At 42.5% G+C, this 22501-nt stretch overlaps 1 protein-coding gene across 1 annotated transcript in view; it reads right to left on the minus strand.

Moving 5' to 3' along the window:
• Positions 1 to 555: 555 nt before the first annotated feature.
• The window catches only part of RECK (reversion inducing cysteine rich protein with kazal motifs), an 87757-nt gene continuing 65811 nt past the window's right edge, over positions 556 to 22501 (minus strand). The window contains exons 12-21 of the mRNA XM_025359110.1: positions 21242 to 21378; positions 17914 to 18054; positions 15615 to 15803; positions 13656 to 13778; positions 11443 to 11614; positions 7030 to 7222; positions 5247 to 5457; positions 3490 to 3563; positions 2228 to 2383; positions 556 to 1098 (exon numbers count right to left, since the gene is read on the minus strand). Of these exons, the coding sequence (XP_025214895.1) occupies positions 877 to 1098; positions 2228 to 2383; positions 3490 to 3563; positions 5247 to 5457; positions 7030 to 7222; positions 11443 to 11614; positions 13656 to 13778; positions 15615 to 15803; positions 17914 to 18054; positions 21242 to 21378 (1618 nt within the window). The 3' untranslated portion in view covers positions 556 to 876. The remainder of the gene's footprint in view (positions 1099 to 2227; positions 2384 to 3489; positions 3564 to 5246; positions 5458 to 7029; positions 7223 to 11442; positions 11615 to 13655; positions 13779 to 15614; positions 15804 to 17913; positions 18055 to 21241; positions 21379 to 22501) is intronic.

Consider the following 22501-nt stretch of genomic DNA (forward strand, 5'->3'; position numbering starts at 1 on the left):
TTTGCCTGATAATTTACATAATAATTTCAAAGATGCTTTATTTATATTTCATATTCTCTAATGGCAGTGGCTCTTCACTGGGACCCCTAGCTTCTAGACAGAGTAGGTCATTATCTGTAAACAAAACAAACGTAATGGGAACCTTAATACTTCAAAAATAACTCTGAAATGAGGTTTGTGAACCTGATAGTAAAGTGAGTCATCTTTGTAAAAAGTGGTCATCTCGGCCGGGCGTGGTGGCTCAAGCCTGTAATCCCAGCACTTTGGGAGGCCGAGACGGGCGGATCACGAGGTGAGGAGATCGAGACCATCCTGGCTAACAAGGTGAAACCCCGTCTCTACTAAAAAATACAAAAAACTAGCCGGGCGAGGTGGCGGGCGCCTGTGGTCCCAGCTACTCGGGAGGCTGAGGCAGGAGAATGGCGTGAACCCGGGAGGCGGAGCTTGCAGTGAGCTGAGATCCGGCCACCGCACTCCAGCCTGGGCGACAGAGCCAGACTCAGTCTCAAAAAAAAAAAAAAAAAAAAAAAAAAAAAAAAAAAAAAAAAAAAAAAGTGGTCATCTCATTTTCCAGAGATAAATTTGCTTTTGAGTTGGGGGCCCCATCTGATGAGGAAATGGAAATCATGCGGCAGTGGCCTACCAGGAAGACACGTTCTCTTTTCACTAGTATTTGGAACAACACATTTTAACATTTGTAAAAACAAAACAAAAATCCTACTGATATTGGCGAATTAAAAAAAAAATACTGTGTGGTGAATAGAGGTGACATGTGCCTTTCCTTGGCCACTATTCAACTACAAACCAGCAGTCCTGAATGTCTTTCTCAAGGCAGGAGAGTGAGGTGGAGGAACATTCTGCACCTTCCGTGGGCAGTCAGTTATACGTCCAGAGCAAGTGCAAGGCAAGGCCCAGGCTGAGGGGAAGGAGGAAGGAGTGGTAAGAAGGCCTGGCCCTGATGCCAGCTGATGGCACACTGCTGGAGACCTGTACCTGGGAAATGATAAGGGCAGAGAGAGGGACATGGGACGCCAAAGTCGGACTGTCAGAGTTGATAAGGGACTCAATCTTCTCTGCTTCTTTATTGCAGGCTTCGATCTGTGAGGAGAAATAAGGTTCTTTTAATATAAAACCACAGAACATTTTCAACGTCAAGCCAGACAAATTCCACATATATCCTGAAAGTAGCGTGGCCTCAGATGGCATTTACTTTCTCTTTGTCCTTCTGTTCTTATCCTAAGTAACATTTATTATAGTTTTAGTTTATTACATAAATGTAGCAGCATTAATGGAAATCAAACCAGAAAAGAAATAATTGGCCGTGTGTGGTGGCTCATGCCTGTAATCTTAGCACTTTGGGAGGCCAAGGTGGGAGGATAGGTTGAGCCTAGGAGTTCGAGACCAGCCTGGGCAATGTAGCAAGACCCCATCTCAAAGAAAAGAAGAAAAAAGAAAAGAGAAAGACAAGAAATAACCCACAATGCCACTGCCCTAATCAATCAACTGTTTTCATTTTTCCACACCTGTTACTCACACCTCTTACCCACATTTAGACTTTATCCTTACATGGTTAATTAGGGTCACAGGGAATACAATTTTAATGTCCATTGAAACATGAAAAGGAAAACAATTGGACTAGATGAGTTTCTAGTGATTCACAGACTGCTTGCATTCATTCCCTTCCCTTGAGCCCTCACTGCCTTTGATGTTGAAACTTGGGTCTATGTGAGTGGGGTTCTACATGTCTCTAGACTGATGAAGAAACAATGGAGCCCACAAGACCAACTCTGATGGGATCTTCCTCCACAGTGGGCACACAGCTCTCAGGAGACTGGAGTCTATTCTGGCTTTATCACTGCATGACTTGCGCCAGTTACTTCCCTGGCTTGGGCCTCAGCTGCCTCGTCTGTACAACGGGTAGATTAGAGACAGTGATTTCTTGAACCCCGTCCAGCTGTGCACACTCCCAGTCGCAGTATCTTAATCCCTCTCCTACCCTGGTGCCTCTGCATCCCACTGTCAAATGTGCACCAGGTCTCAGCCACTGGCAAAGTGCTCAGTCCTTTAGAGATTGCCTTGTTTTTCTCCCTCCTGCCCCGTTGAACTTCCCAAATGCCTCCACTCCCTCACCCATGATCCTTCCTCGGTCCTAGTTTGTAACCACCCCCTCCTAGGTGCACCAAACTTGAAAGTGACAAGATGGCTTCACAACGTGTGCTGAACCCACCTGCAGAGCTTTTGGATAGTGATCGACAGGAACGATCAGGATCACAATTTCTGATTCAATGCTGAAGTATCCAAACACATCACACTGTGGGACAGACACGTGCATGCGGATTTTCTGAAGTATTTCCAGAACTGTTATTGGCTTTTTATTTGTTACCTGGAAAGAGAAAACATGCTATTACCTGAAAAAAAGAAGAATTCCTATGACTGCCTAAGCTCCCTTGCTTTGGGCTGCCAGCTGAGGAGGCTCTTTTGACCACACAGCCCTCAGCGGAAGGCCCAACCGCAGCTTCGCTAGGCCAAATTCTGACTCTCTAGTCCACCACAATGGGGTTTTGCTTGACCGAGAAGCTCTGTAGTGAAGATAAATACTCTCACCAGAAACACTTTTTTAAAAAGTGACTGTTCTGAGGTAGAGGTCACAGGGTTTTTAAAAATACAGGTGTAATCAAAATGGGGATAAATCTCTAGGTTGTGGCAAGTGTTGGGTGCAACATTTCTGGAGCCCTGTGATGGTGCAGAAAAGAGAAAGGGCAGAACTATGCAGGGAATGGGCATGGCTCCAGAAGGTCCCCTCAGGAGTCACGGGGACTGGTGTGAGGGGAGGCGACCTCAAAACCACGTGGGCACCCACCAGTCTCTGGCTACCTGGCTCTGCCTGCAGCCCCACCTATGCTTACTGTGCCAGCAGGGACCTTTTCTGAGAAAGGCTCAGGTTGACTGTGATGTGCACAGCCAGGGTGTAGAGGGGAGGAACATGGGCTTGGGAGTCAGCCAGCCTGGGTGCAAACCCTCGTCCTACTGATTAAGGGCTATATGGCCCTGGGAAAGTTGCTTTTCTGAAGATTAGTTTCTTTTTTTTTTTTTTTTTTTGAGACGGAGTCTCGCTCTGCCGCCTAGGCTGGAGTGCAATGGCCGGATCTCAGCTCACTGCAAGCTCCGCCTCCCGGGTTCACGCCATTCTCCTGCCTCAGCCTCCCAAGTAGCTGGGACTACAGGCACCCGCCAACACGCCCGGCTAGTTTTTTGTATTTTTTAGTAGAGACGGGGTTTCACCGTGTAAGCCAGGATGGTCTCGATCTCCTGACCTCGTGATCCACCCGTCTCGGTCTCCCAAAGTGCTGGGATTACAGGCTTGAGCCACCGCGCCCGGCCAAGATTAGCTTCTTTATCTATGAATGAGGACAACACATTCTACTCTCTAGGATTACTGAGAGGCTTAGCAGTAAGATTTCAATAGCATCTGCGTATAAAGCAATTTACCTTGGCAATAGTATCCAGTTTTTCTTTGTCAAATAAAACTCTTAACATCCCAGCACATAATGGGCAACAAGCACCTGTATAACAGAAACCATTTTATGTGTGTTCAGAATTAGAAACAAATAGAATTGAAAATCCTTAGTGAAATGTCCAGCCCTTCATTTTGGGGAGGAGAGTTACAGTGTCCTTCCCAAAGACTGTACCTTTATATAAGTTCCTTGACCAACCTGGGGTCCTCTCATCTCTACATTTACCAAAATCCTTCCTCTACCCCTGCTTTTCATCCTTCACCACTCCTCGGAGTAAGAAGGTTGTGGCGCGGATAGCACAGAGAGAGCTGGCTTTTCAAGAGACCTGGGGACTGATCCTGCTCTACCTCAAAACTCACTATGTGATTCTGGGCAAATGCTTCTGCCGGGCCTTGCTTCCCTGTCTGCAAAACAAGGGAGTTGGTGTTTCAGGGGTTCCATGAGTGTTTGATTCAAATTTTGTTTTTTTTTTTTTGAGACAGAGTCTTGCTCTGTCGCCCAGGCTGGAGTGCAGTGGTGCAATCTCGGCTCACTGCAAGCTCCGCCTCCTGGGTTCAAGGCATTCTCCTGCCTCAGCCTCTGGAGTAGCTGGGACTACAGGCGCCCGCCACCACACCCGGCTAATTTTTTTGCATTTTTAGTAGAGACGGGGTTTCACCACGTTAGCCAGGATGGTTTGAATCTCCTGACCTCGTGATCCGCCAGCCTCAGCCTCCCAAAGTGCTGGGATTACAGGCGTGAGCCACCATGCCCAGCCGATTCAAATTCAATTTTAAAAATTATTTTAAACTGTTAAAACCCATAACAGTATATGGCATAATCAAATATAATATTATGCCATATTTTAACACAACAGAGATTTAACCAATCCATTAGCAGCCTCTCTACCCTGGGTCCCTCCAATTCCCCTTCATTTCGTGTCATCGTACTTGCTGCCATCTGGTTTAGTGCGGATTTGCATGGCAACTTGTGTTTGGTCTGTCACCTCCCTCAGAACATGGTCTCCAGGAGGAAAAGGGCTTTTTCTTACTGCTGTGTCTCCAGTGCTTAGAGGAGCATCTGGCACATAGTGAAAGCTAAGTAAACATTTGATGAATTAACGGATGGAGGAATGAAGCTGTTAGACTCCAGATTAACCTGTTCTGTGCAGACTTGGAATAAAGTCTCTTCTGCTACTTCTGTTTGACTGAAGAGTGTGAGATTGTAAGGTAAGCTGTTTTAAAAAACGTACTGCTAAAAGCAGTCTGTACGAAACGAAACTTTTCTGATTATATGCAACTAAAACAATTAAATTAGATGCTAAGGCCAATCTAAGACAACAACTGTCTTCTATTTCTCTCACTGTCAAAAGTTTGTGTTCATCAAAACTACTTTATTCATTAATTAGTAATTCATTATAATTAATAAGTAAACTATGCATTTAATAACCCTAATTTTCATAATTGAATACTGCTTTATCTGTTTATATATTGGTGTTTGGTATAAGATTTAGCTTGAGGCAAGGCTGCTGTATTGTTTTAAAATAGCAGGACACCAGATGATATCTAAGGCAAGCCCTAGTTTTTTAAGGTCAACCCAAAGTAGTGAGTATGATCAGCATAAGAATCTCGTCAAGACTTTCTGAAAAACATAAATGAACTAGTCAGCTCTCTTCTCAATGACTCACTCTCTGGAGGCGGATAAGCAAATCTTCCCAGTCCTCCCCTGTCTACCCCGATACTACCAGCCTACCCGGTGGGATGATGGGCTTGCATCCAGCTGCCGAGAGCGAAGGACACTTGACAGAAGCACACTCAGCAACGGAGCTGTGCTCTGAGAGGACCCCGACGGCCTGGCAGTCCCCATGGTAATCGACCGCCACGCGATCCGAGTAGGCAGCACATACGCTGCTGTAGGTCTCACCATTGTGCCCACAAACGGGCTCGGTTGCTCTGCAAAAGGGCTGGGGCAAACAAATCACATTTAGCCTGGAAATGTCTATGGTGTACCTTTCCCAACCAAGAGTACACAGCATGCTTCCCTATTTTCAGGAAGGAAAAAAGACACAGGTATAAATTATGTGGACCTCTTAAGCTCCTGAGGTGGGCTAAATGCTGGGGCGGGGGCAGTGGGGTGGGGAGCAATATGGGTGTCTCCAGATAAACTCAAAGATTACTTTTCTCAGCCTCTCTGGGATCTGGGTGCTCATGTGAAATGATAAGAGATAAAAATCTTCTTTCCTGCCACCTCTCTCTGCTGTACCCAGACTTCTATTAGTATCCCAGAAGTGCCTCTTTGAAGACAACCAGATCAATCTTCATGCAAATGCAGAGGTCTTATCATTTCATGCTGGGTATGGGATAAGGAGAGGGAGGAGTAGAGGGAGCAGTGGGATAGACAGACTCTGGAGCCAACAGGTAGGTCAGGAATAGATCAGAGAAAAATCACAGCCAGGAGGAGGGAACAAGTAGGAGGAGAAGACTGAGAATTCAGGGTAGACGGGATCAATGCAAACGGCACAGAGGCTCTGAGAGAAAACAAGCATGTTTCAGGGAGACATTATGATGGAATTTTTCTAACCATGAAGACCAGAGAACGTGAAGCAATCATCTCAAGTGTTAGTTGGTTGTGGGCAGGAGATGCTGGGCCCAAAGCAGGGCCCCAGAGAGAGGGGCAAGCATAAAATCAGTGGTACATGTGAGAAACCTCAAAAGGAATTGTCCTTTTTTTTTTCTTTTTTTTTTTAGACGGAGTCTTGCTCTGTTGCCCAGGCTGGAGTGCAATGGCATGATCTCGGCTCACTGCAACCTCTGCCTCCCGGGTTCAAGCAATTCTCCTGCCTCAGCCTCCTGAGTAGCTGGGATTACAGGCGTGTGCCATCATGCCCAGATAATTTTTGTATTTTTAGTAGAGATGGCATTTCACCATGTTGGTCAAGCTGGTCTTGAACTCCTGACCTTGTGATCCGCCTGCCTCAGCCTCCCAAAGTGCTGGGATTACAGGCGTGAGCCACCGCGCCCGGCCCAGTTTTTTTCCTTAAAACATGAATGCAGATTCCACAAACCTAAAAGACTGAGAGATAAGCTGATGTAAAAAGACATTAAGTCTTAGAGAAAATTTTTCAGTACCTTGGGAGGTGGGACCAATGTGGGAAGAGTGGGAAAACTTTTCTTGGTTTTTGACTCACATTCTTCCTGCTTTGTTTCTTAGTGAGGGCCCAGAGAACTATGAGAAGAATGATGCTGACCATGCCAGGGGTGTGAAACTTTTAAGTTCTTTTCCTAGGAGTGGGCTGCAAGAAGCCATTCTCTGTTCTTGATTGTACACCAGTTGTGCAAAGGTACACACACTAGCAAGATAGCTTCTGGAGTTAGGAGAAGGAGCCAGTCTTCCTTTTTAGTGGAGGACTGGGTGCTATAGATTTGACAAGATTCACAGAAGACTCTCAGCTGGTCTTACTGTTGATTCATCTGTCAAAGATCATAAACCAATTTTATCCCTAGTGTACTTTGTTTTGTCAGCCAAAGCACTGTACCTGGCAGGGGCCTTTGTAAGAGAGGCTTTTTCCTCTTTGGTATAAAGTGCAGAGATTGTTGTGCTCCATGTGGTCTGTGTCACAAACAGGATCTTGGATCTGGTCACACGCGAGCTGTCTTGGTACACACTCATATTGGCTACATCCAAATTTATCAAAAGTCGTCAGGCAGACCTGTGGTTTGGGTATGCACCTGAAAAAGATGAATGCTGCACCATGAACCAATGTAGGGAGGGACTGTGGTGGGGCTAGCAAAGCACTAGATGAGGCATAGGAGGCTGAAGAGAGAGCAAGACATGAATTGGGGCAGTCCTATCTCCAAAAAGCACATGTAAGTGGGAGAGTCGAGCCTGTATATAAAGCAGGCTAAAAGGTAAAAAAGATGTGCACGAAGCTCGTGGGGATGAGTCATTCTCGTCTGGGGAGCCTGAAGAAAGCATGGGGAGGAGGCAGTGTTCTAGCTGGAGCCTGGGGGGTGAAGGGGGCAGCACGGGCTTGCCAGGCTGAGACAGCAGCCATGAACACAGGTGTGATGCTCAAGGAATGTGGTGCTAGAGAAATGGCAGGTGACCCAGAAGGCAGGGGCCAAGGAGGCACAGACAGACCTATAGCAGAAGGGCCATGATATGAGGCCAACAGACAGGCTAGAGCCTGAGGCTGGAGGCCTTGCATTCAATAACAAATGAAACACTTCCAGGGACTTAACTTCCCGCTTGGCTAATATGAGTCAATCTTAAGAAAAGACCTCACTCTATGTCCTAAAATAATTCAAGTTTTTGTGCCTACAAGACTGAGGAGCTGATACTGGCTGGTTGCAAATGACTGAGAGAATGCCACCATGAAGCTGGTCTTTCCTAGTAAGATGAGGACCTTGCTTCATTCTCATTTCCTGAGCTCCTTCAGAGGGGCTAGGGATGGTGACTCTTTTCTTCTTTAGGCTTTTTTCTGCTTTCCTAATTTTTATAAAGGGTTTACATAACTTTCTACAAGAAGATAAGACCCATGAAAATGTTTAGCTTTCACTGGGTATTTTAAGTACTGAGATATATAAATATTAGTTTATAAAATAAAAGAGGAAGCATACAATAGCTAGTGTTATTTTAATTTCAAAGGAAATGATTTATACTCTTTTTAGGGCTAACCTCCTGCACCAAAATCACTACCACCACCACTATGCATGAAATGGTTTGAAATTACAATGCACTTAGTCATGGTTTTATGGAAATTTAAAATATTTGAAGAAAAATAATGGAAAATAATATTTAGAACTTCATTACCTATTAATATGCAAGGGATGAGAAACAGGACTATCAGGAGAAATTTGGTAATTTTGAGAGAAAAAGCTTGATCAATTTGAGTATATGGAAATAAGAGGATCATAAAAAAAGGTTGAGAATCTGGAGGCAAATAAAAGTAAACGTGAGCAGTACAGAGACTTGATCTGTTTCACTTGTTGCTATGTCCTAATATTTAGAAAAATGCCTGGAACATCAGTAGATACTTGATGGATGAATACAATTCTTTCTTTTTTTAACTATTATTATTATTATTATTTGAGACAGAGTCTTGCTCTGTCACCCGGGCTGGAGGGCAGTGGCATGATCTCAGCTCACTGCAACCTCTGCCTCCCGGGTTCAAGTGATTCTCCTGCCTCAGCCTCCTGAGTAGCCAGAATTACAGGTGTGTGCCACCATGTCTGGCTAATTTTTGTATTTTTAGTAGAGATGGTGCTTCACCATGTTGGCCAGGCTGGTCTTGAACTTCTGGCCTCTGGTCTTGAACTTCTGGCCTCAAGTGATCCACCCACCTCTGCCTCCCAAAGTGCTGGGATTACAGGCGTGAGCCACTGTGCCCAGCCACAAGTAATTATTTTTTGAACAGATAATACGAGGCCATGGTGAAACTTAAAAAGTACAAAATGGTACACAGTGAAAAATAGGCCTCCCTTCTACTCTTGTGTCCCAGACACCTAGTTCCCCTTCCTAGAGGAACCACTATTACCAATTTCTTTCTTTTAGTGTTTTTTTTTTTTTTTTAAATGGAGTCTTGCTCTGTCACCCAGGCTGGAGTACAGTGGCATCATCTTGGCTTACTGCAGCCGCTGTCTCCTGGGTTCAAGCGATTCTACTGCCTCAGCCTCCCGAGTAGCTGGGACTACAGCGGGGAGCCACCATGTCCAGCTAATTTTTGGTAGACACAGGGTTTCACCACATTGCCCGGGCTGGTCTCGAACTCCTGAGCTCAAGCGATCTGCCTGCCTCGGCTTCCCAAAGTGCTGGGATTTCAGGTGTGAGCTATCACTTTCTTATTTATCCTTACAGATATATCTCATGTAAGGATAAGCATTTATATGTGCTGATCCAAAGGGTATGTGCATTTAAAACTGCAAATTTGGCCAAACTACCCTCCACAGAGGATGTAGCAATCCTCCTCCAGCTCCCTCTTGTATGAAAACAGCTATTTCCCTATATTATGTTACTAAACTTTAGCTTTGCCAGTCTGACAGATGAAAAGTGGTATACAATTGTAGTTTTAATTTAATTTACATTTCTCTTAATATGAGGAGGGTTAAGCATTGTGGCAGATTGGCTAGATATTTATCAGATTCACTTCACTTTCTTCCTGGGTATGTATCTAAATTATATCTCCCAGTCTCCCTGGAATTCATTATGGCCAACAGACTGAGTTCTAGACAATGGAATGTGGCTGGAAGTAGTGATGAATGTTACTTTTAGATGTGGCCTATTAAAGCTTCTTAAGAGCAATCCCCACTATCCCCCTTCTCTTATCTGCTGCCCAAATGCAGAAGACCCAGAAGAGGACTGTGAGGCTGTAGGAGAAGACAGAGTCACTATATGGAAGGATCCCATGTCTCTGAATGACCACACGGAAAGCCACCTGCTGAATAAACAAATGGGCTCTATGTAATTATCTACTCTGTGAAATTATTGGTATTTTGGAATTTGTATACAGTTGCTAGAATTACTTACCCTAACAAATAAAAGTACCTTTTCAAATGTTTAAGAACCATTTGGATTTCTTTTTTTTATGTTTATGTCCTTGGTCCATTTTTCTATTAGGTTATTGATCTCTGTCCATTTTGATATTAGGTTGATCTTTCTCAAATTGATTTGCTGGGGCTCTTTATATTACAAGGACATCAGCGCTTTCTCTGCGATATTCCTTCCAGTGTGTCATTTGTCTGTTACCATGCAGAAAATTTTGAGGTTCATGTAACTAATTTTTCAATCTTGTATATATTCAGGAAGGCCTTCCCACTTTGACATTTATTTTTATTGTTTTATTATAAAAGCAGGACAACCTTATTCAGAAAGGCTAGCCAATGGAGAAAACAATGAACAAATATTAAAACAATCCTCAATTCTACCTCCCAACACAACCTGTATTATTCTTTCAGCTTATTTCCTATGCGTTGCATCCTATCTTCTTTCCATATAAACTTTCTTGGATTAGTTTCATTGTATAAACTTTGGCAGATGGATGACTAATTCTTTGCCATTTCTTTTAACACATGAGAAAATCTCCCCCTCCCTCCATATTACACCAGGGTTTTCAGGATGGAAAAGCAGCAATTGCTTAGGAAAGCACTGTGGCATTGGAATGTGTACTGTTCAGGTCATTCAGGTAAGCCAGTAAACACTCTGCTTCCAGAAGGCTGTAACCTAAGGGTCAGCAAGACTCCTGCCCTGGTGGCTGCCACATGCAGAAATCCATCATTAAGGCTGAGGCAACTGTCTTCTGAGCTCAAGTGAGGAAACAGTAGAGAAAGGAGCTCAAAACAAATACTTTCAAATAGTAGTGAAGTTGCATTTCCAGAGATTTCTCATGTCCAACTTCTAAAACGGATGCATATAACTAGAAGAAAATTTCCCTTGACTATCAGGTGACAGCTACTAATAAAAATACACCCTTTCCTCTCATCTCTTCTGCTACCTCTCCTTATGTTACATTTTCTGTTTCAGTCTTACAGAACTGCTTTAGTGCCCAACAGACACCATGCTATGGAGATAACATGGAGATAACAATGTTATGGAGATAACATTTCCAGCAGCCACGACTCTTGTTAGTCTGCCTTCACCACCACCACCTTTTCTCTACTGCAAACCTTGCCTGCAATCTCTTACTCATCTTTCTAGATTCAGCTAGGTATCACAATCTCTAGAGGCTCCCCCAGAGCCTTGCCCAGGCTGCATTAACTGCCCTACTTCTGGGCTCCCAAGAGCAGCACCTCATCAAGCAGCTTTACATGGCTCTCTTTCCCTCCAGACTCCAAACTCTTCAGGGCAGAGACGATTTCTTAATTTACCTTTGGGTTTTCACTGTCTGGTATATGGTAGATGCTTTGTAAGTACTAGCCTTCAGTTGAATAAAATAAGAAGCCATTTGACTTACCTTTGGTTTTTTTGGCAGGGATTAGGATTACATGGATCCTTTGACATGCATGATCCAAACTCAAACTGATGGTCTTGGAGGCCCACACAGCGAGCAATGCAGGCACTGGGGTAAGTGCGCCCATTCTGCCCACATACGGGGACAAACTGATCTGCACAGTTACAGGGCAGACCTGAGGAGAGGAAACAGCCTCAAAAATATGTATGTGTATATTTCCCCTCCCCTTATATATGTTCCCCTCCCCTTGTATTTCCTTGTTAAGGCAAATCATGAGCAATCATGTGAAGGTCTCATGTTAAAATAGAATTGTAAATTAAGTCAGGAAAAACCTCTCGTATCTCTGACAGTGTTTTTAAAGGCAGCAATGCTCTGAATAGCTTGTCTGCAAGATGGCTTTCCTTTGTCCTTTTTATTGCCAGCTAGTTGAGGGCTTCTAGACCTTGATCCCAGATAGAGACCCCTATTAACAAGGCTAGAGGTAGGGAAAGTAAAGCCTGTTTCTCCCGATTTGGCATATAAAATCTAGAATTTAGATGTTTGAAGTCTGGTGTGGGTATTTCTTGAATGTTAAAGGCTCATACCAAGCATAAGAAAGAGTGGGCTGGGCACAGCGGCTCACACCTGTAATCCCAGCACTTTGGGAGGCTGAGGTGGGTGGATCACCTGAGGTCGGGAGTTTGAGACCAGCCTGACCAACATGGAGAAATGCTGTCTCTACTAAAAATACGAAATTAGAAGGGTGTGGTGGTGCATGCCTGTAATTCTAGCTACTTGGGAGGCTGAGGCAGGAGAATCACTTGAACTAAGGAGGCGGAGGCTGCAGTGAGCCGAGATCACGCCATTGCACTCCAGCCTGGGCAACAAGAGGAAAGTTCCTTCTCAGAAAAAAAAAAAAAGAAAGAGTGAAGGTTGTACATTCCTTCCACTCTCATGTCCAAGATGGTAACTTAGAAAATTATTGTAATTTTAAGACTTACAAATTGTTATGAACATCTTTCTCTGAGTCACATTTGGAGTGGGACACTGGGTCCCAAGAAATGTGGCACAGTTATGGGTCAGTAAAATTTCCTTAGTCTGTTAGATCAACAGTCATTGACTTAATTTATCCCAGGACACCATGGGCCACACACTATAGGAAACAGGGGTCTTGCTAGTTGTAAAGCTCAACTTCTAAAAACATTTAGACATTAACAAAAAAATAAAAAAAGTCTTCCTTGTAAATCCTTTGCTTATTCTTTATCCCCATATCCCTCTATGGTTTCTCTAAGCAGAATGAATAGTCCTCGCTTGAGCAGGGCAAAGGTTAATAATCAAGGATGATGATAATAAAGCAGTGAAGGCTGGGGTAGAGTTCGTCCTACCTCTACTTCCTTACCAGTCTGCCATTCACTTCTTATTTCTGATCCCCTTTTTATTTCCAATGGGCTGGAAGTACAAGGTTGGTAAATCCTTACTCTCCTCTCCTCCACTTCTCCTCCACCCAGCCCCTACCCCTCTCCGCATGTAATACTAATTCTGGGGAAAGAAGAATCAAGTTGCCACTGCAGCAGCATGAAATGGGGGCAAGGGCAACTACCTAGTAACTTTTAACCCACAACCAAAGGTATTTTAGATCTACGAAAAAGCAGATATCAAGATAAACCAGCAGACTGTGCTGTTGCTATTGGCAACAATAGCTTCACAAGAGGAAAGCATCCCATCTCACTAGCCTTTTCACTTACTTATGTTGGTGTAAGAATAATAAAAGCAGCAAAGCATAGGAAAGTCAAGAAAGTAATATTCTGGGATATTATTGTTTGTGGGAGTCTAGAGGAAGAAGTAAGCTAAGGTAGGCTGAGGAAGAAGGTGCTGAGAAACAAACTGAGAACATGCATGGACATTTTAGATCATAGCGGTAGGGGTAAATGGGGTATTTTATCAGGTAGAAAAGTTCAGTTTAATTAAACCCATTCCAATCACTGGCTCTGTTCTTTTTGACTCATGAAATTCCAGAACATTAGTGCTAAGGGCCCTAAGACACCATTTAGTATAATACCTTCAATTCATAGAGGAAGAAACTAAGATCCAGGGAGGAAAAGCATCTTGCCCTTAGATTCTGTATTGATTTTATTGTGTACACTTGCAGTTAAGACTGGAGAAGCTGCCCTTGAAGGGAAAAATGTGTGCAAAGAAATGATGGCCCCTGAGGACAGACTCTGGGCGATCACAGTCACCTGTGAAGGTACGACGGTCATCTTCTGAACTGTGCTCACTGAGGCAAAGACGGGTAGAACACACCAAATTGCCAGCAAAACAAGAACAGACATTGCAGTCAATACTAAAGGATGTTCCATGACCTGACAGAAAGAGAAAGAAAATGTTGATCTATATCACGCATGGAGAAATAGAGCACATACTACAATTTTAATAGTTCAACAAGTTTTAAAATGGAAATTCCTTTTTTTTTTTTTTTTTTGAGACAGGGTCTCATTCTATAGCCCAGGCTGGAGTGCACTGGTGTGATCCCAGCTCACTGCAACCTCTGCTTCCCAGACTCAGGTGATCCTCCCACCTCAGCTTCCCAAGTAGCTGGGACTATAGGTGTACACCACCACATCTGGATATTTTTCGTATTTTTTGTAGAGACAGGGTTTCACTATGTTGTCCAGGCTGGTCTTGAACGCCTAGGTTCATGCCATCTGCCTGCCCTGGCCTACCAAAGTTCTGGGATAACAAGCCTGAGCCACTGTGCCCAGTCAAACATTCTTGAAAGATGACTTCTGAATGTACCAACTAGAGTAAAATCTGTGGTATTTATATTTTCATACTTGCCTCCTAGTGTATTTCTCCAAGCCCCTGAAGTGCTGATCTTACCAGGCTGCTCCCTATCCTCTAAGAATGTTTCTGGCTGCCCCTTCTGCTTTGAAAGCTTGTATCTTCAGGGCCAGACCTGATGCCATCTTTGGATCAAAGACTCTCCTGATGCCCTAGCAGGAATGCCCAGCTCCCAGAAGGGCACTTAGTCTGCAACTTTTTTTGGCTCAAACTCTCTCATCTTAACACGTAAAGCATGATCTCATCCCTCATCCCGGTTTCAGCTCCATAAGGCACTAGTATGCTCTTTTGTACGGAATAGGTATTTAGTCAGTGAAATGTTACAGAAGGAATGAATCTGTCCTGATATTTTCTGTTATACAAAGTACCTACCTTTACAGTTTAGTCGAGCAGAATATGGATTAAGAGATAAATACCTGACTTGGTCTAAGGCAGAAATTTGAGAGCTAATTTTAGCCAAGAGCACTCTTCTTTTTAATCAAATCTCACACAGAAGAGTAAACCAAATAGCATATAAAAGCTGAACTACTATGGTTGAAGGGGTAGGGGATGGAAGTAGAAATGGGGTAGCAGAGTGAGCTTGTGGGGAGGGAACAGATCCTCAAAAGTGGTGTTTTCTCACAATTGTTTGAAATCATATATTGACACGAACAGCTGTTGGGGCTACAAGCAAAAGATGGTTAAGGAAGCAGTGGAGTCTAAGATTTTTAGGGAAGGTGGTCAAAGTACTTTTTAATGTACTTTTTTCCCAAAAGGAAAGGGGGGTCAAAGTACTTTTTAATGTACTTTTTCCCCAAACTCGTAACAGTGTAGTGCCTGTACCCGCTTGCTTTCCATGATGTCAAAATCTGAGTTTCACTTCTGGTGAAGTGAGGGTGGGGTGGGGTATGCCTGAGGAAAGGGTTGGGGGAAGATTACCTGTGTCCTTTCCTGTGAAGGGTAAGGGATCTGGAGTCAACTAGACCTGGAGCAGAATCCAGCTTTGGTCATTTACTAGCTGGGTGACCTCTTTAAGCATCAGTTTCCTCATCTATGCAGTAAGGGTAATACAGGTATTATTGCCTATATCAGTGTAACTTGGAGGATTTAATGAGATAATATAAGGCAAGACTTAGCTTTGTGTTTAGCACATGATTAGAATTCAATAAATATTAATTATTATTAGCCATTAGCCCCTTCTTGAAAAGACTTCTAAAGACTTCCTTAGAAGTCCTAGTGCTCTGTATAGTTTGAAAAATACTGCCCTGGAGTATCTGATATGCAGACCTTACTCTTTGGTCAGAATCTATCCAATATTCTTCCTACAAAGTAAAAATAACTAATCTCATATTAAAAACAAAACAGAGCTTAAGACTCACTTTTTCTTTTTCCTCCAACAATACAAGACTTCTGGAGGTCTATACAGTGCATTTCCATACAGTTTTCTAAGAGTCCACTTTGTCCACATGAACAGATTTTATAACAACCAACTTCCCCTGCAGATGATGGCACCTGGATTAGTGTCCCTTGACGGACAATGAAATCAGAAGCTTCTCCCAGTTTGCAACCTGTACAAACAAAAATTAGCTGAGAGAGATGGTACTGTTTTATGACATTGTTTTATAACATTAGATATACACTTGACAAAAGTCTTATAGGTACTAAATCACTATTAAAGATTATGTAATAGAACTTTCATCAAATTAAGGAATTGCTTTGGTTCATTGTCCAAAAGCATACCTCTCAAATGAAAATTCCATATTCTGGAGGATGGTGGTGATTACAGATCTGTACCCCAAAGTTACCTATCATTCAGAATAAAAGTGCTGTAAGATATGTAACTTTTTACTTTTAGGGGCTAGTAAAAAATATTTTAAAATCACAGATATTTAAAAAAATGGAATAGGGAAACTAACAGTATATATATATATATATATATATATATATATATATTTTTTTTTTTTTTTGTTTTGAGATGGAGTCTTGCTCTGTTGCCCAGGCTGGAGTGCAGTGGCACGATCTTGGCTCAGTGCAACTTCTGCCTCTCGGGTTCAAGTGATTCTTCTGCCTCAGCCTCCCGAGCAGCTGGGAATACAGGCGTGCGCCACCACACCCGGCTAATTTTTGTACCCGAATAATTTTTGTATTTGTAGTAGAGACAGGGTTACACCATACTGGCCAGCCTGGTCTCAAACTCCTGACCTCATGATCCTCCTACCTCAGCCTCCCAAAGTGCTGGGATTACAGGCGTAAGCCACCGCACCTGGCCAGTATTTTTACAATAATATTGTTCAGAAGAACTTTTAGTGATGGAAAATAAGTACACCTTAAATTCAAGGAAAAACTGAATATTTGGGTGGGCTTATGGAAAGCCCATTTTCTATCTTATTATATGATGGGTTTTCTGAGTTTAATGAAACAAGAGGATTCACAGTGCCCCGCCCCTGAATTGAATTCTCTATTTAAATAATATGAAATACAGATGTCACCATTTTAAGTAACTATATCTTATTTTCTTGCCAAAGAAAATACTGATCAACTTATAATGTAAGGGTAAATGGACAGAAAATACTATCTTGAAATTTAAAACCGTCCAACATTTCCAATTTTGACAAGATTTATTACGACTCTATAGCCGATATATTACAGTATTACATATATATTATAGATAATACTTTGAGACATCATGCTTATTTCTTCTTTTGCTTTATTTTACGTTAAAAATATTTTAAGGCCGGGTGCGGTGGCTCATGCCTGTAATCCCAGCACTTTGGGATGCTGAGGTGGGTAGATCACCCGAGGTCAGGAGTTCGAAACCAGCATTATCTCTACTAAAAATGCAAAAATTAGCTGGACATGGTGGTGGGTGCCTGTAATCCCAGCTACTTGGGAGGCTGAGGCAGGAGAATTGCTTCAGTTCAGGAGGCGGAGGTTGCAGTGAGCCGAGATAGCGCCATTACACTCTAGCCTGGGTAACAAGAGTGAAACTCTGTCTCAAAAAAAAAAAAAAAAAACTTTAAAAAAAATCTTGATTCTAACATGATAAAGAAACATTCTCAATTGGGAAATAGATAAAAAGAAGCAAAATGTTGCAAGAACTATATTCTAAAGGGATTGACAGAAAGATAAAGACTATCAAAATTCCATGGGATAAAAATCCTTCAGCCTTAAAGTTATAAACATTTCAACATAACATTAATCTTTATGGAGATAGCTATACATTCTATTGAATATGCTATTCCTCTATATACTAAAACAAAGAAAAGAAAAACATGAACAACGTAGAGTATATTTTTTCAAACATTACCACATAGAAGAGAAAGTACAAAAAGCTGGTCTGAGCTTCTTTTCTTTCATAGTCTAGAACCCTGCAACTCATTATAAGAGTGAAGTTTTAGACTGTTATTATTAGTTTACAATTTAAATAACAACTGAAAATTACAAGTGTCTTTTTCTGCTTACATCAATAATGTTTAATGAGAAAATCTCAAACATTATAGAAAAACATAATATAGAACATGAAGTCCCTTATAATCTCCCAAATGCCCAGGAGCATATCACTCCAAAGATAACCCCTATATTACAGAAGGAGCAGGATTGAAAAAAAGAAAGATAGCTCCTATAAAAAAACATTAGCAGCATCTATCCATCTTCTTCTCACACCCACCTACCTCTTACCTTGAACACAAGAGTATGGAAGACAGGGATCTCCAGATGGACATCCTTTTCGGTTTACTTCACAGAGCTCATTGGCAGGGCAAGGATTTGGGTTACAGGGATGAGTTACTTCTTCTACAATGTTACCTAAAGTACTTGGCCCTGAAAAAACCAAAACAGATTAGTTTAACCAACCTAAAAGAGTAAGAGAGAATTGTAAATTATCTGAATTAATTATGGCTGGAATAAATGAAGAGCTCATGAGCATAAAGGCCTGATTCTACCAGGCTATTAAAACACCAAGATTCGGCTGGGCACGGTGGCTCATGCCTGTAATCCCAGCACTTTGGGAGGCCGAGATGGGCGTATCACAAGGTCAGGAGATTGAGACCATCCTGGCTAACATGGTGAAACCCCATCTCTACTAAAAATACAAAAAATTAGCCGGGCGTGGTGGCAAGCGCCTGTAATCCTAGTTACTCTGGAGGCTGAGGTGGGAGAATCGCTGGAACCCGGGAGGCGGAGGCTGCAGTGAGCCGAGATGGCACTACTGCACTCCAGCCTGGGAAACAGAGTGAGACTGCACCTCAAAAAAAAAACAAAAAAAACCAAAACCAAAACAAAACAAAAAACACCGAGATTCTTTCATTTGTGAAATGATAAATTTAGCATAAACATACGTTCATTCATTTTTTTTTTATTTATTAGGATCTACAATATTCCAGGCAGGGTTCTAGGTGCTGGAGATACAGTGATGAACAAAATAGACAAGTCTCTAACACAGAGTTTACATCTAGTAGAGAAATAGACAATAAATATACTATGTATGAGCCAGGCACAGTGGCTCACGCCTGTAATCCCAGCACTTTGGGGGCTGAGGCGGGCAGATAACCAGAGGCCAGGAGTTTGAGACCAGCCTGGCCAACATGGTGAAACCCCGTCTCTACTAAAATATAAAAATTAGCTGGGCATGGTAGCGGGTGCCTGTAATCCTAGCTACTCAGGAGGCTGAGGCAGGAGAATTGCTTGAACCCGAGAGGCAGACGTTGCAGTGGGCCGAGATCACATCACTGCACTCCGCTTGGGAGCAGAATGGGACTCTCTTAAAAAAAAATCCAAAAAAACAGAACAAAACAAAAAACCCAAATTCAGCTGGGCGTGGTGGCATGTGCCAGCTAGTTGGGAGGCTAAGGGAGGAGAATGGCCTCAACCCAGGAAGCAGAGTCTGCAATGAGCTGAGATTGCTCTAATGCACAACAGCCTGGGCAACAGAGTCAGACTCCATCTCAAAAAAAAAAATATATATATACACACACACACACATATATGCTATGTATGTATATGTGTATATATAAACAAATAATTAAATCAGAAAATTATAAGTAATAAGTAGTGTCAGGCGATAGAAAGTGATAGGTATATTTTGGATAGGGTAGTCAAATAAGGTGTCTAAGAGGGATAATTTAGCATGTTTTATCATAAATGAGAATTTATTATGGTAATGTGTATGGACTCCAAACCATGATTATATTTAACTTCAGAAATCATGGCCAAGGAAGAGTCTCACTTGATATAAATTATGTATATTTAAACAGATATTTAATTTTCCTCCCATTGATATAGTTTCCTTCTACACAAATATTTTCCTGCTGTAATAGAATCTAGAATTATAAATATAATAAGTGTTGCTTACTTGATTTTAGGCCAGACTCATACTCTATGACTAACAGAGGTATAAGGCCCCTTGGAGTTCATCTCATTTTGCCTAATTATTTCATAAATAGGGAAGCTGAGGCTCAAAGAAGTGATCTGCTCAAAGTCACAAAGGTCTAAATTCCACTGTAAGGTTCTCTTTTTTGCTATATTGGTCACAAAGTTTAAGGGACACACTTTGTTGGTCTTGAGAAAATATGGCAAATACTACCAGCTACAAATCTAGCACATACTTTTCTCTCCCCAATTACTAAAAGATCTCCAATTTTACTTAGGGCGGCAATGGGCCCACAGCTAAAAAAATAATCTTTCTCAGTTTTCCTTACAAGTAGGGGTAGACAGTGTGACTAGGGAGAAGTTGTTTGCTCTCTCCCTTTCTTTTTACCATCTGGAACTAGAATATGGTGGCCAGAACTCCAGTAGCCATGTTGTGATGACGAAGTACATGAAGTAATCTTGATGATGGAAGCTAAATGCTAAGGATGGTGGAGAAGGATAAAAGGAGCTGGGATTCCTGATGATGAAGCCCTAGACTATTTGTTTCTGGGCTTCCTTTTACTTCTATTTGTTCTGCTTTTTGTTAATCCTATCTAACACAGGAAAACAAAGCAAGTAGGAGCTGACTTCACTGTCTGCCTCTGCAGCCAGCTCATGGCACAGATGCCCCCTGGTGGCAGCCTGAACACCTCCCTTATCTTAACTACTGAGTGTGTAGGAGTTCTACTTGTCATCCCCTGGTTTCCACCATGTATTTGTCTCACTGCCAAGAAGCTGAGCTCCAGCTCCCGGATCCCTCAATGAGATAGCAACACTCTCTTCTAGCTCTTGGCAGGAGTACTTGGCAGAGAAAAACTGAAGCAGTGAGATAAGTTCTATTTTTACGTATTAAGCTAAACTATCTTTTTTTTTTTTTTTCTCTAGACGGAGTCTTGCTCTGTCGCCCAGGCTGGAGTGCAGTGGTGCGATCTCTGCTCATTGCAAGCTCTGCCTCCTGGGTTCACGACATTCTCCTGCCTCAGCCTCCCGAGTAGCTGGGACTACAGGTGCCCACCACCATGCCCGGCTAATTTTTTTTGCATTTTCAGTAGAGACGGCGTTTCACCGTGTTAGCCAGGATGGTCTCGATCTTCTGACCTCGTGATCCGCCCGCCTCGGCCTCCCAAAGTGCTGGGATTACAGGCTTAAGCCACCGTGCCTGGCCTAGACTATCATTTTTTATACCCTGTTGGGTGAGTAAGTCCAAGCCAATTCCTGGCTCTCATCCACTGATACTCTGATAACAAAAAGCTGATAGTCTCTGGGGGGAAATTCCACTTTCTAGTCATTATTATGGTGAGAAGTCAGCATGATATGGAGGTGGTTATCTGAGAATGCTGGCCCTCTGAGCTTAGAATTCCTGACTGACAACAGTTCATACTTCCTTAGACTGATAGAATCACTTCTGCTTATATGTTTTAAGACAACAATTCTTTCCTGGGCCAAAAAGGCCAAGCAAACAAGAGTCTGTGATTGAGATGGTATCACTGAACCCCATGTCCTCAACAGATAAATGCTCATCCAAAATAAATAGTAAAACAAATAGTTGGAAGAGAGAAGTATTTGAAATCTAAAAACACACATACAAAAAAGTACTTACTGAGGTATGTATCCAAAGGTATACAATTCTTCAGATCATCTGTAGGTGACAGAAGCTCACAAATACTTTCAGCTGTGTGGTCTTCAGGGAATTTGTTCTGATCTCCACATTTTTTAAGAATCTCCACACAATCTGATCTTGAAAGAAAATGCACAAAAATTTAGAGCTTGAGGAACCTCCTCATGTTGTCTAGTCAGCATCACTTTTTTCTGAAGCTTTCCAGAAAGTGAGTTGTCATAACTTAACATGTTTCATAATTGGTTAAGTATGGCAAAAGAGAACAGGAGTCACAGTAGAGCTCAGGTTGAATAATAAATTCAAAGCATCCCTGACTTTCTGTTGTCTGAGACCAAAGCCCTTACTCAAATTGTATACTTCTTTGTACTGTTACTACAAGCAATGTGGCTTTTCAATATCTTTGAAAGGAAATTAAACGAAGCTAGTCTGATTTACTCCCTGCAAAAATCATATATCCTCACTTCTAGGCCCTTATGCTTGCTTGTTTGCTTGCTTGCCTCTTTTCTCCTTCCTTTCCTTATCTAAGTCTCTTTTTAGTTATCAACATTAGCATCTGGCCTATAACAACTGGAAAGTCCACTTACTTTAAAATGTTCTTAGTCTTCAATAGGGATTTGACTCCTATAAGTTTTCTGTGCTAAGAGTCTACATATTGCCCTCTTGTTGCCTCTTGCTTGTCATTTAATTGTTATACCTCAGTATTTCCCCATCAGGTTATCCCCAAGCCAAGTCAGAGAATAGACTGGACTCTGTTTAAGGTTGAAATTGTTGAGGTACCCAGCAGCACTGAGGCACATACCAATAGCTGAGGGACTGGATATTAACTTGGTTTTGGAAAACTTTTGGAAAAAAAGATGTGTGAGGAACCATGGGCAGATTACTATGTGTTAAATGCTTTTGGTTTCACCCACTATAGCAGCTCCCATCTTTACTTGATCCTAGATTTCCTAAGCAAAATAAGCTCCTTAAGAAGAGCAAAGTTGGCTGGGCGCAGTGGCTCACGCCTGTAATCCCAGCACTTAGGGAGGCCGAGGCGGGTGGATCACGAGGTCAAGAGATTGAGACCATCCTGGCCAGCATGGTAAAACCCCATCTCTACTAAGAATACAAACATTAGCTGGGCGTGTAAGACCCAGCTACTTGGGAGGCTGAGGCAGGAGAATTGCTTGAACCTGGGAGGTGGGGGTTGCAGTGAGCTGAGATCATGCCACTGCACTCCAGCCTAGAGACAGAGTAAGACTC

The sequence above is a fragment of the Theropithecus gelada genome, chromosome 15 (assembly GCF_003255815.1).
Source record: "Theropithecus gelada isolate Dixy chromosome 15, Tgel_1.0, whole genome shotgun sequence".
NCBI lineage: Eukaryota > Metazoa > Chordata > Mammalia > Primates > Cercopithecidae > Theropithecus > Theropithecus gelada.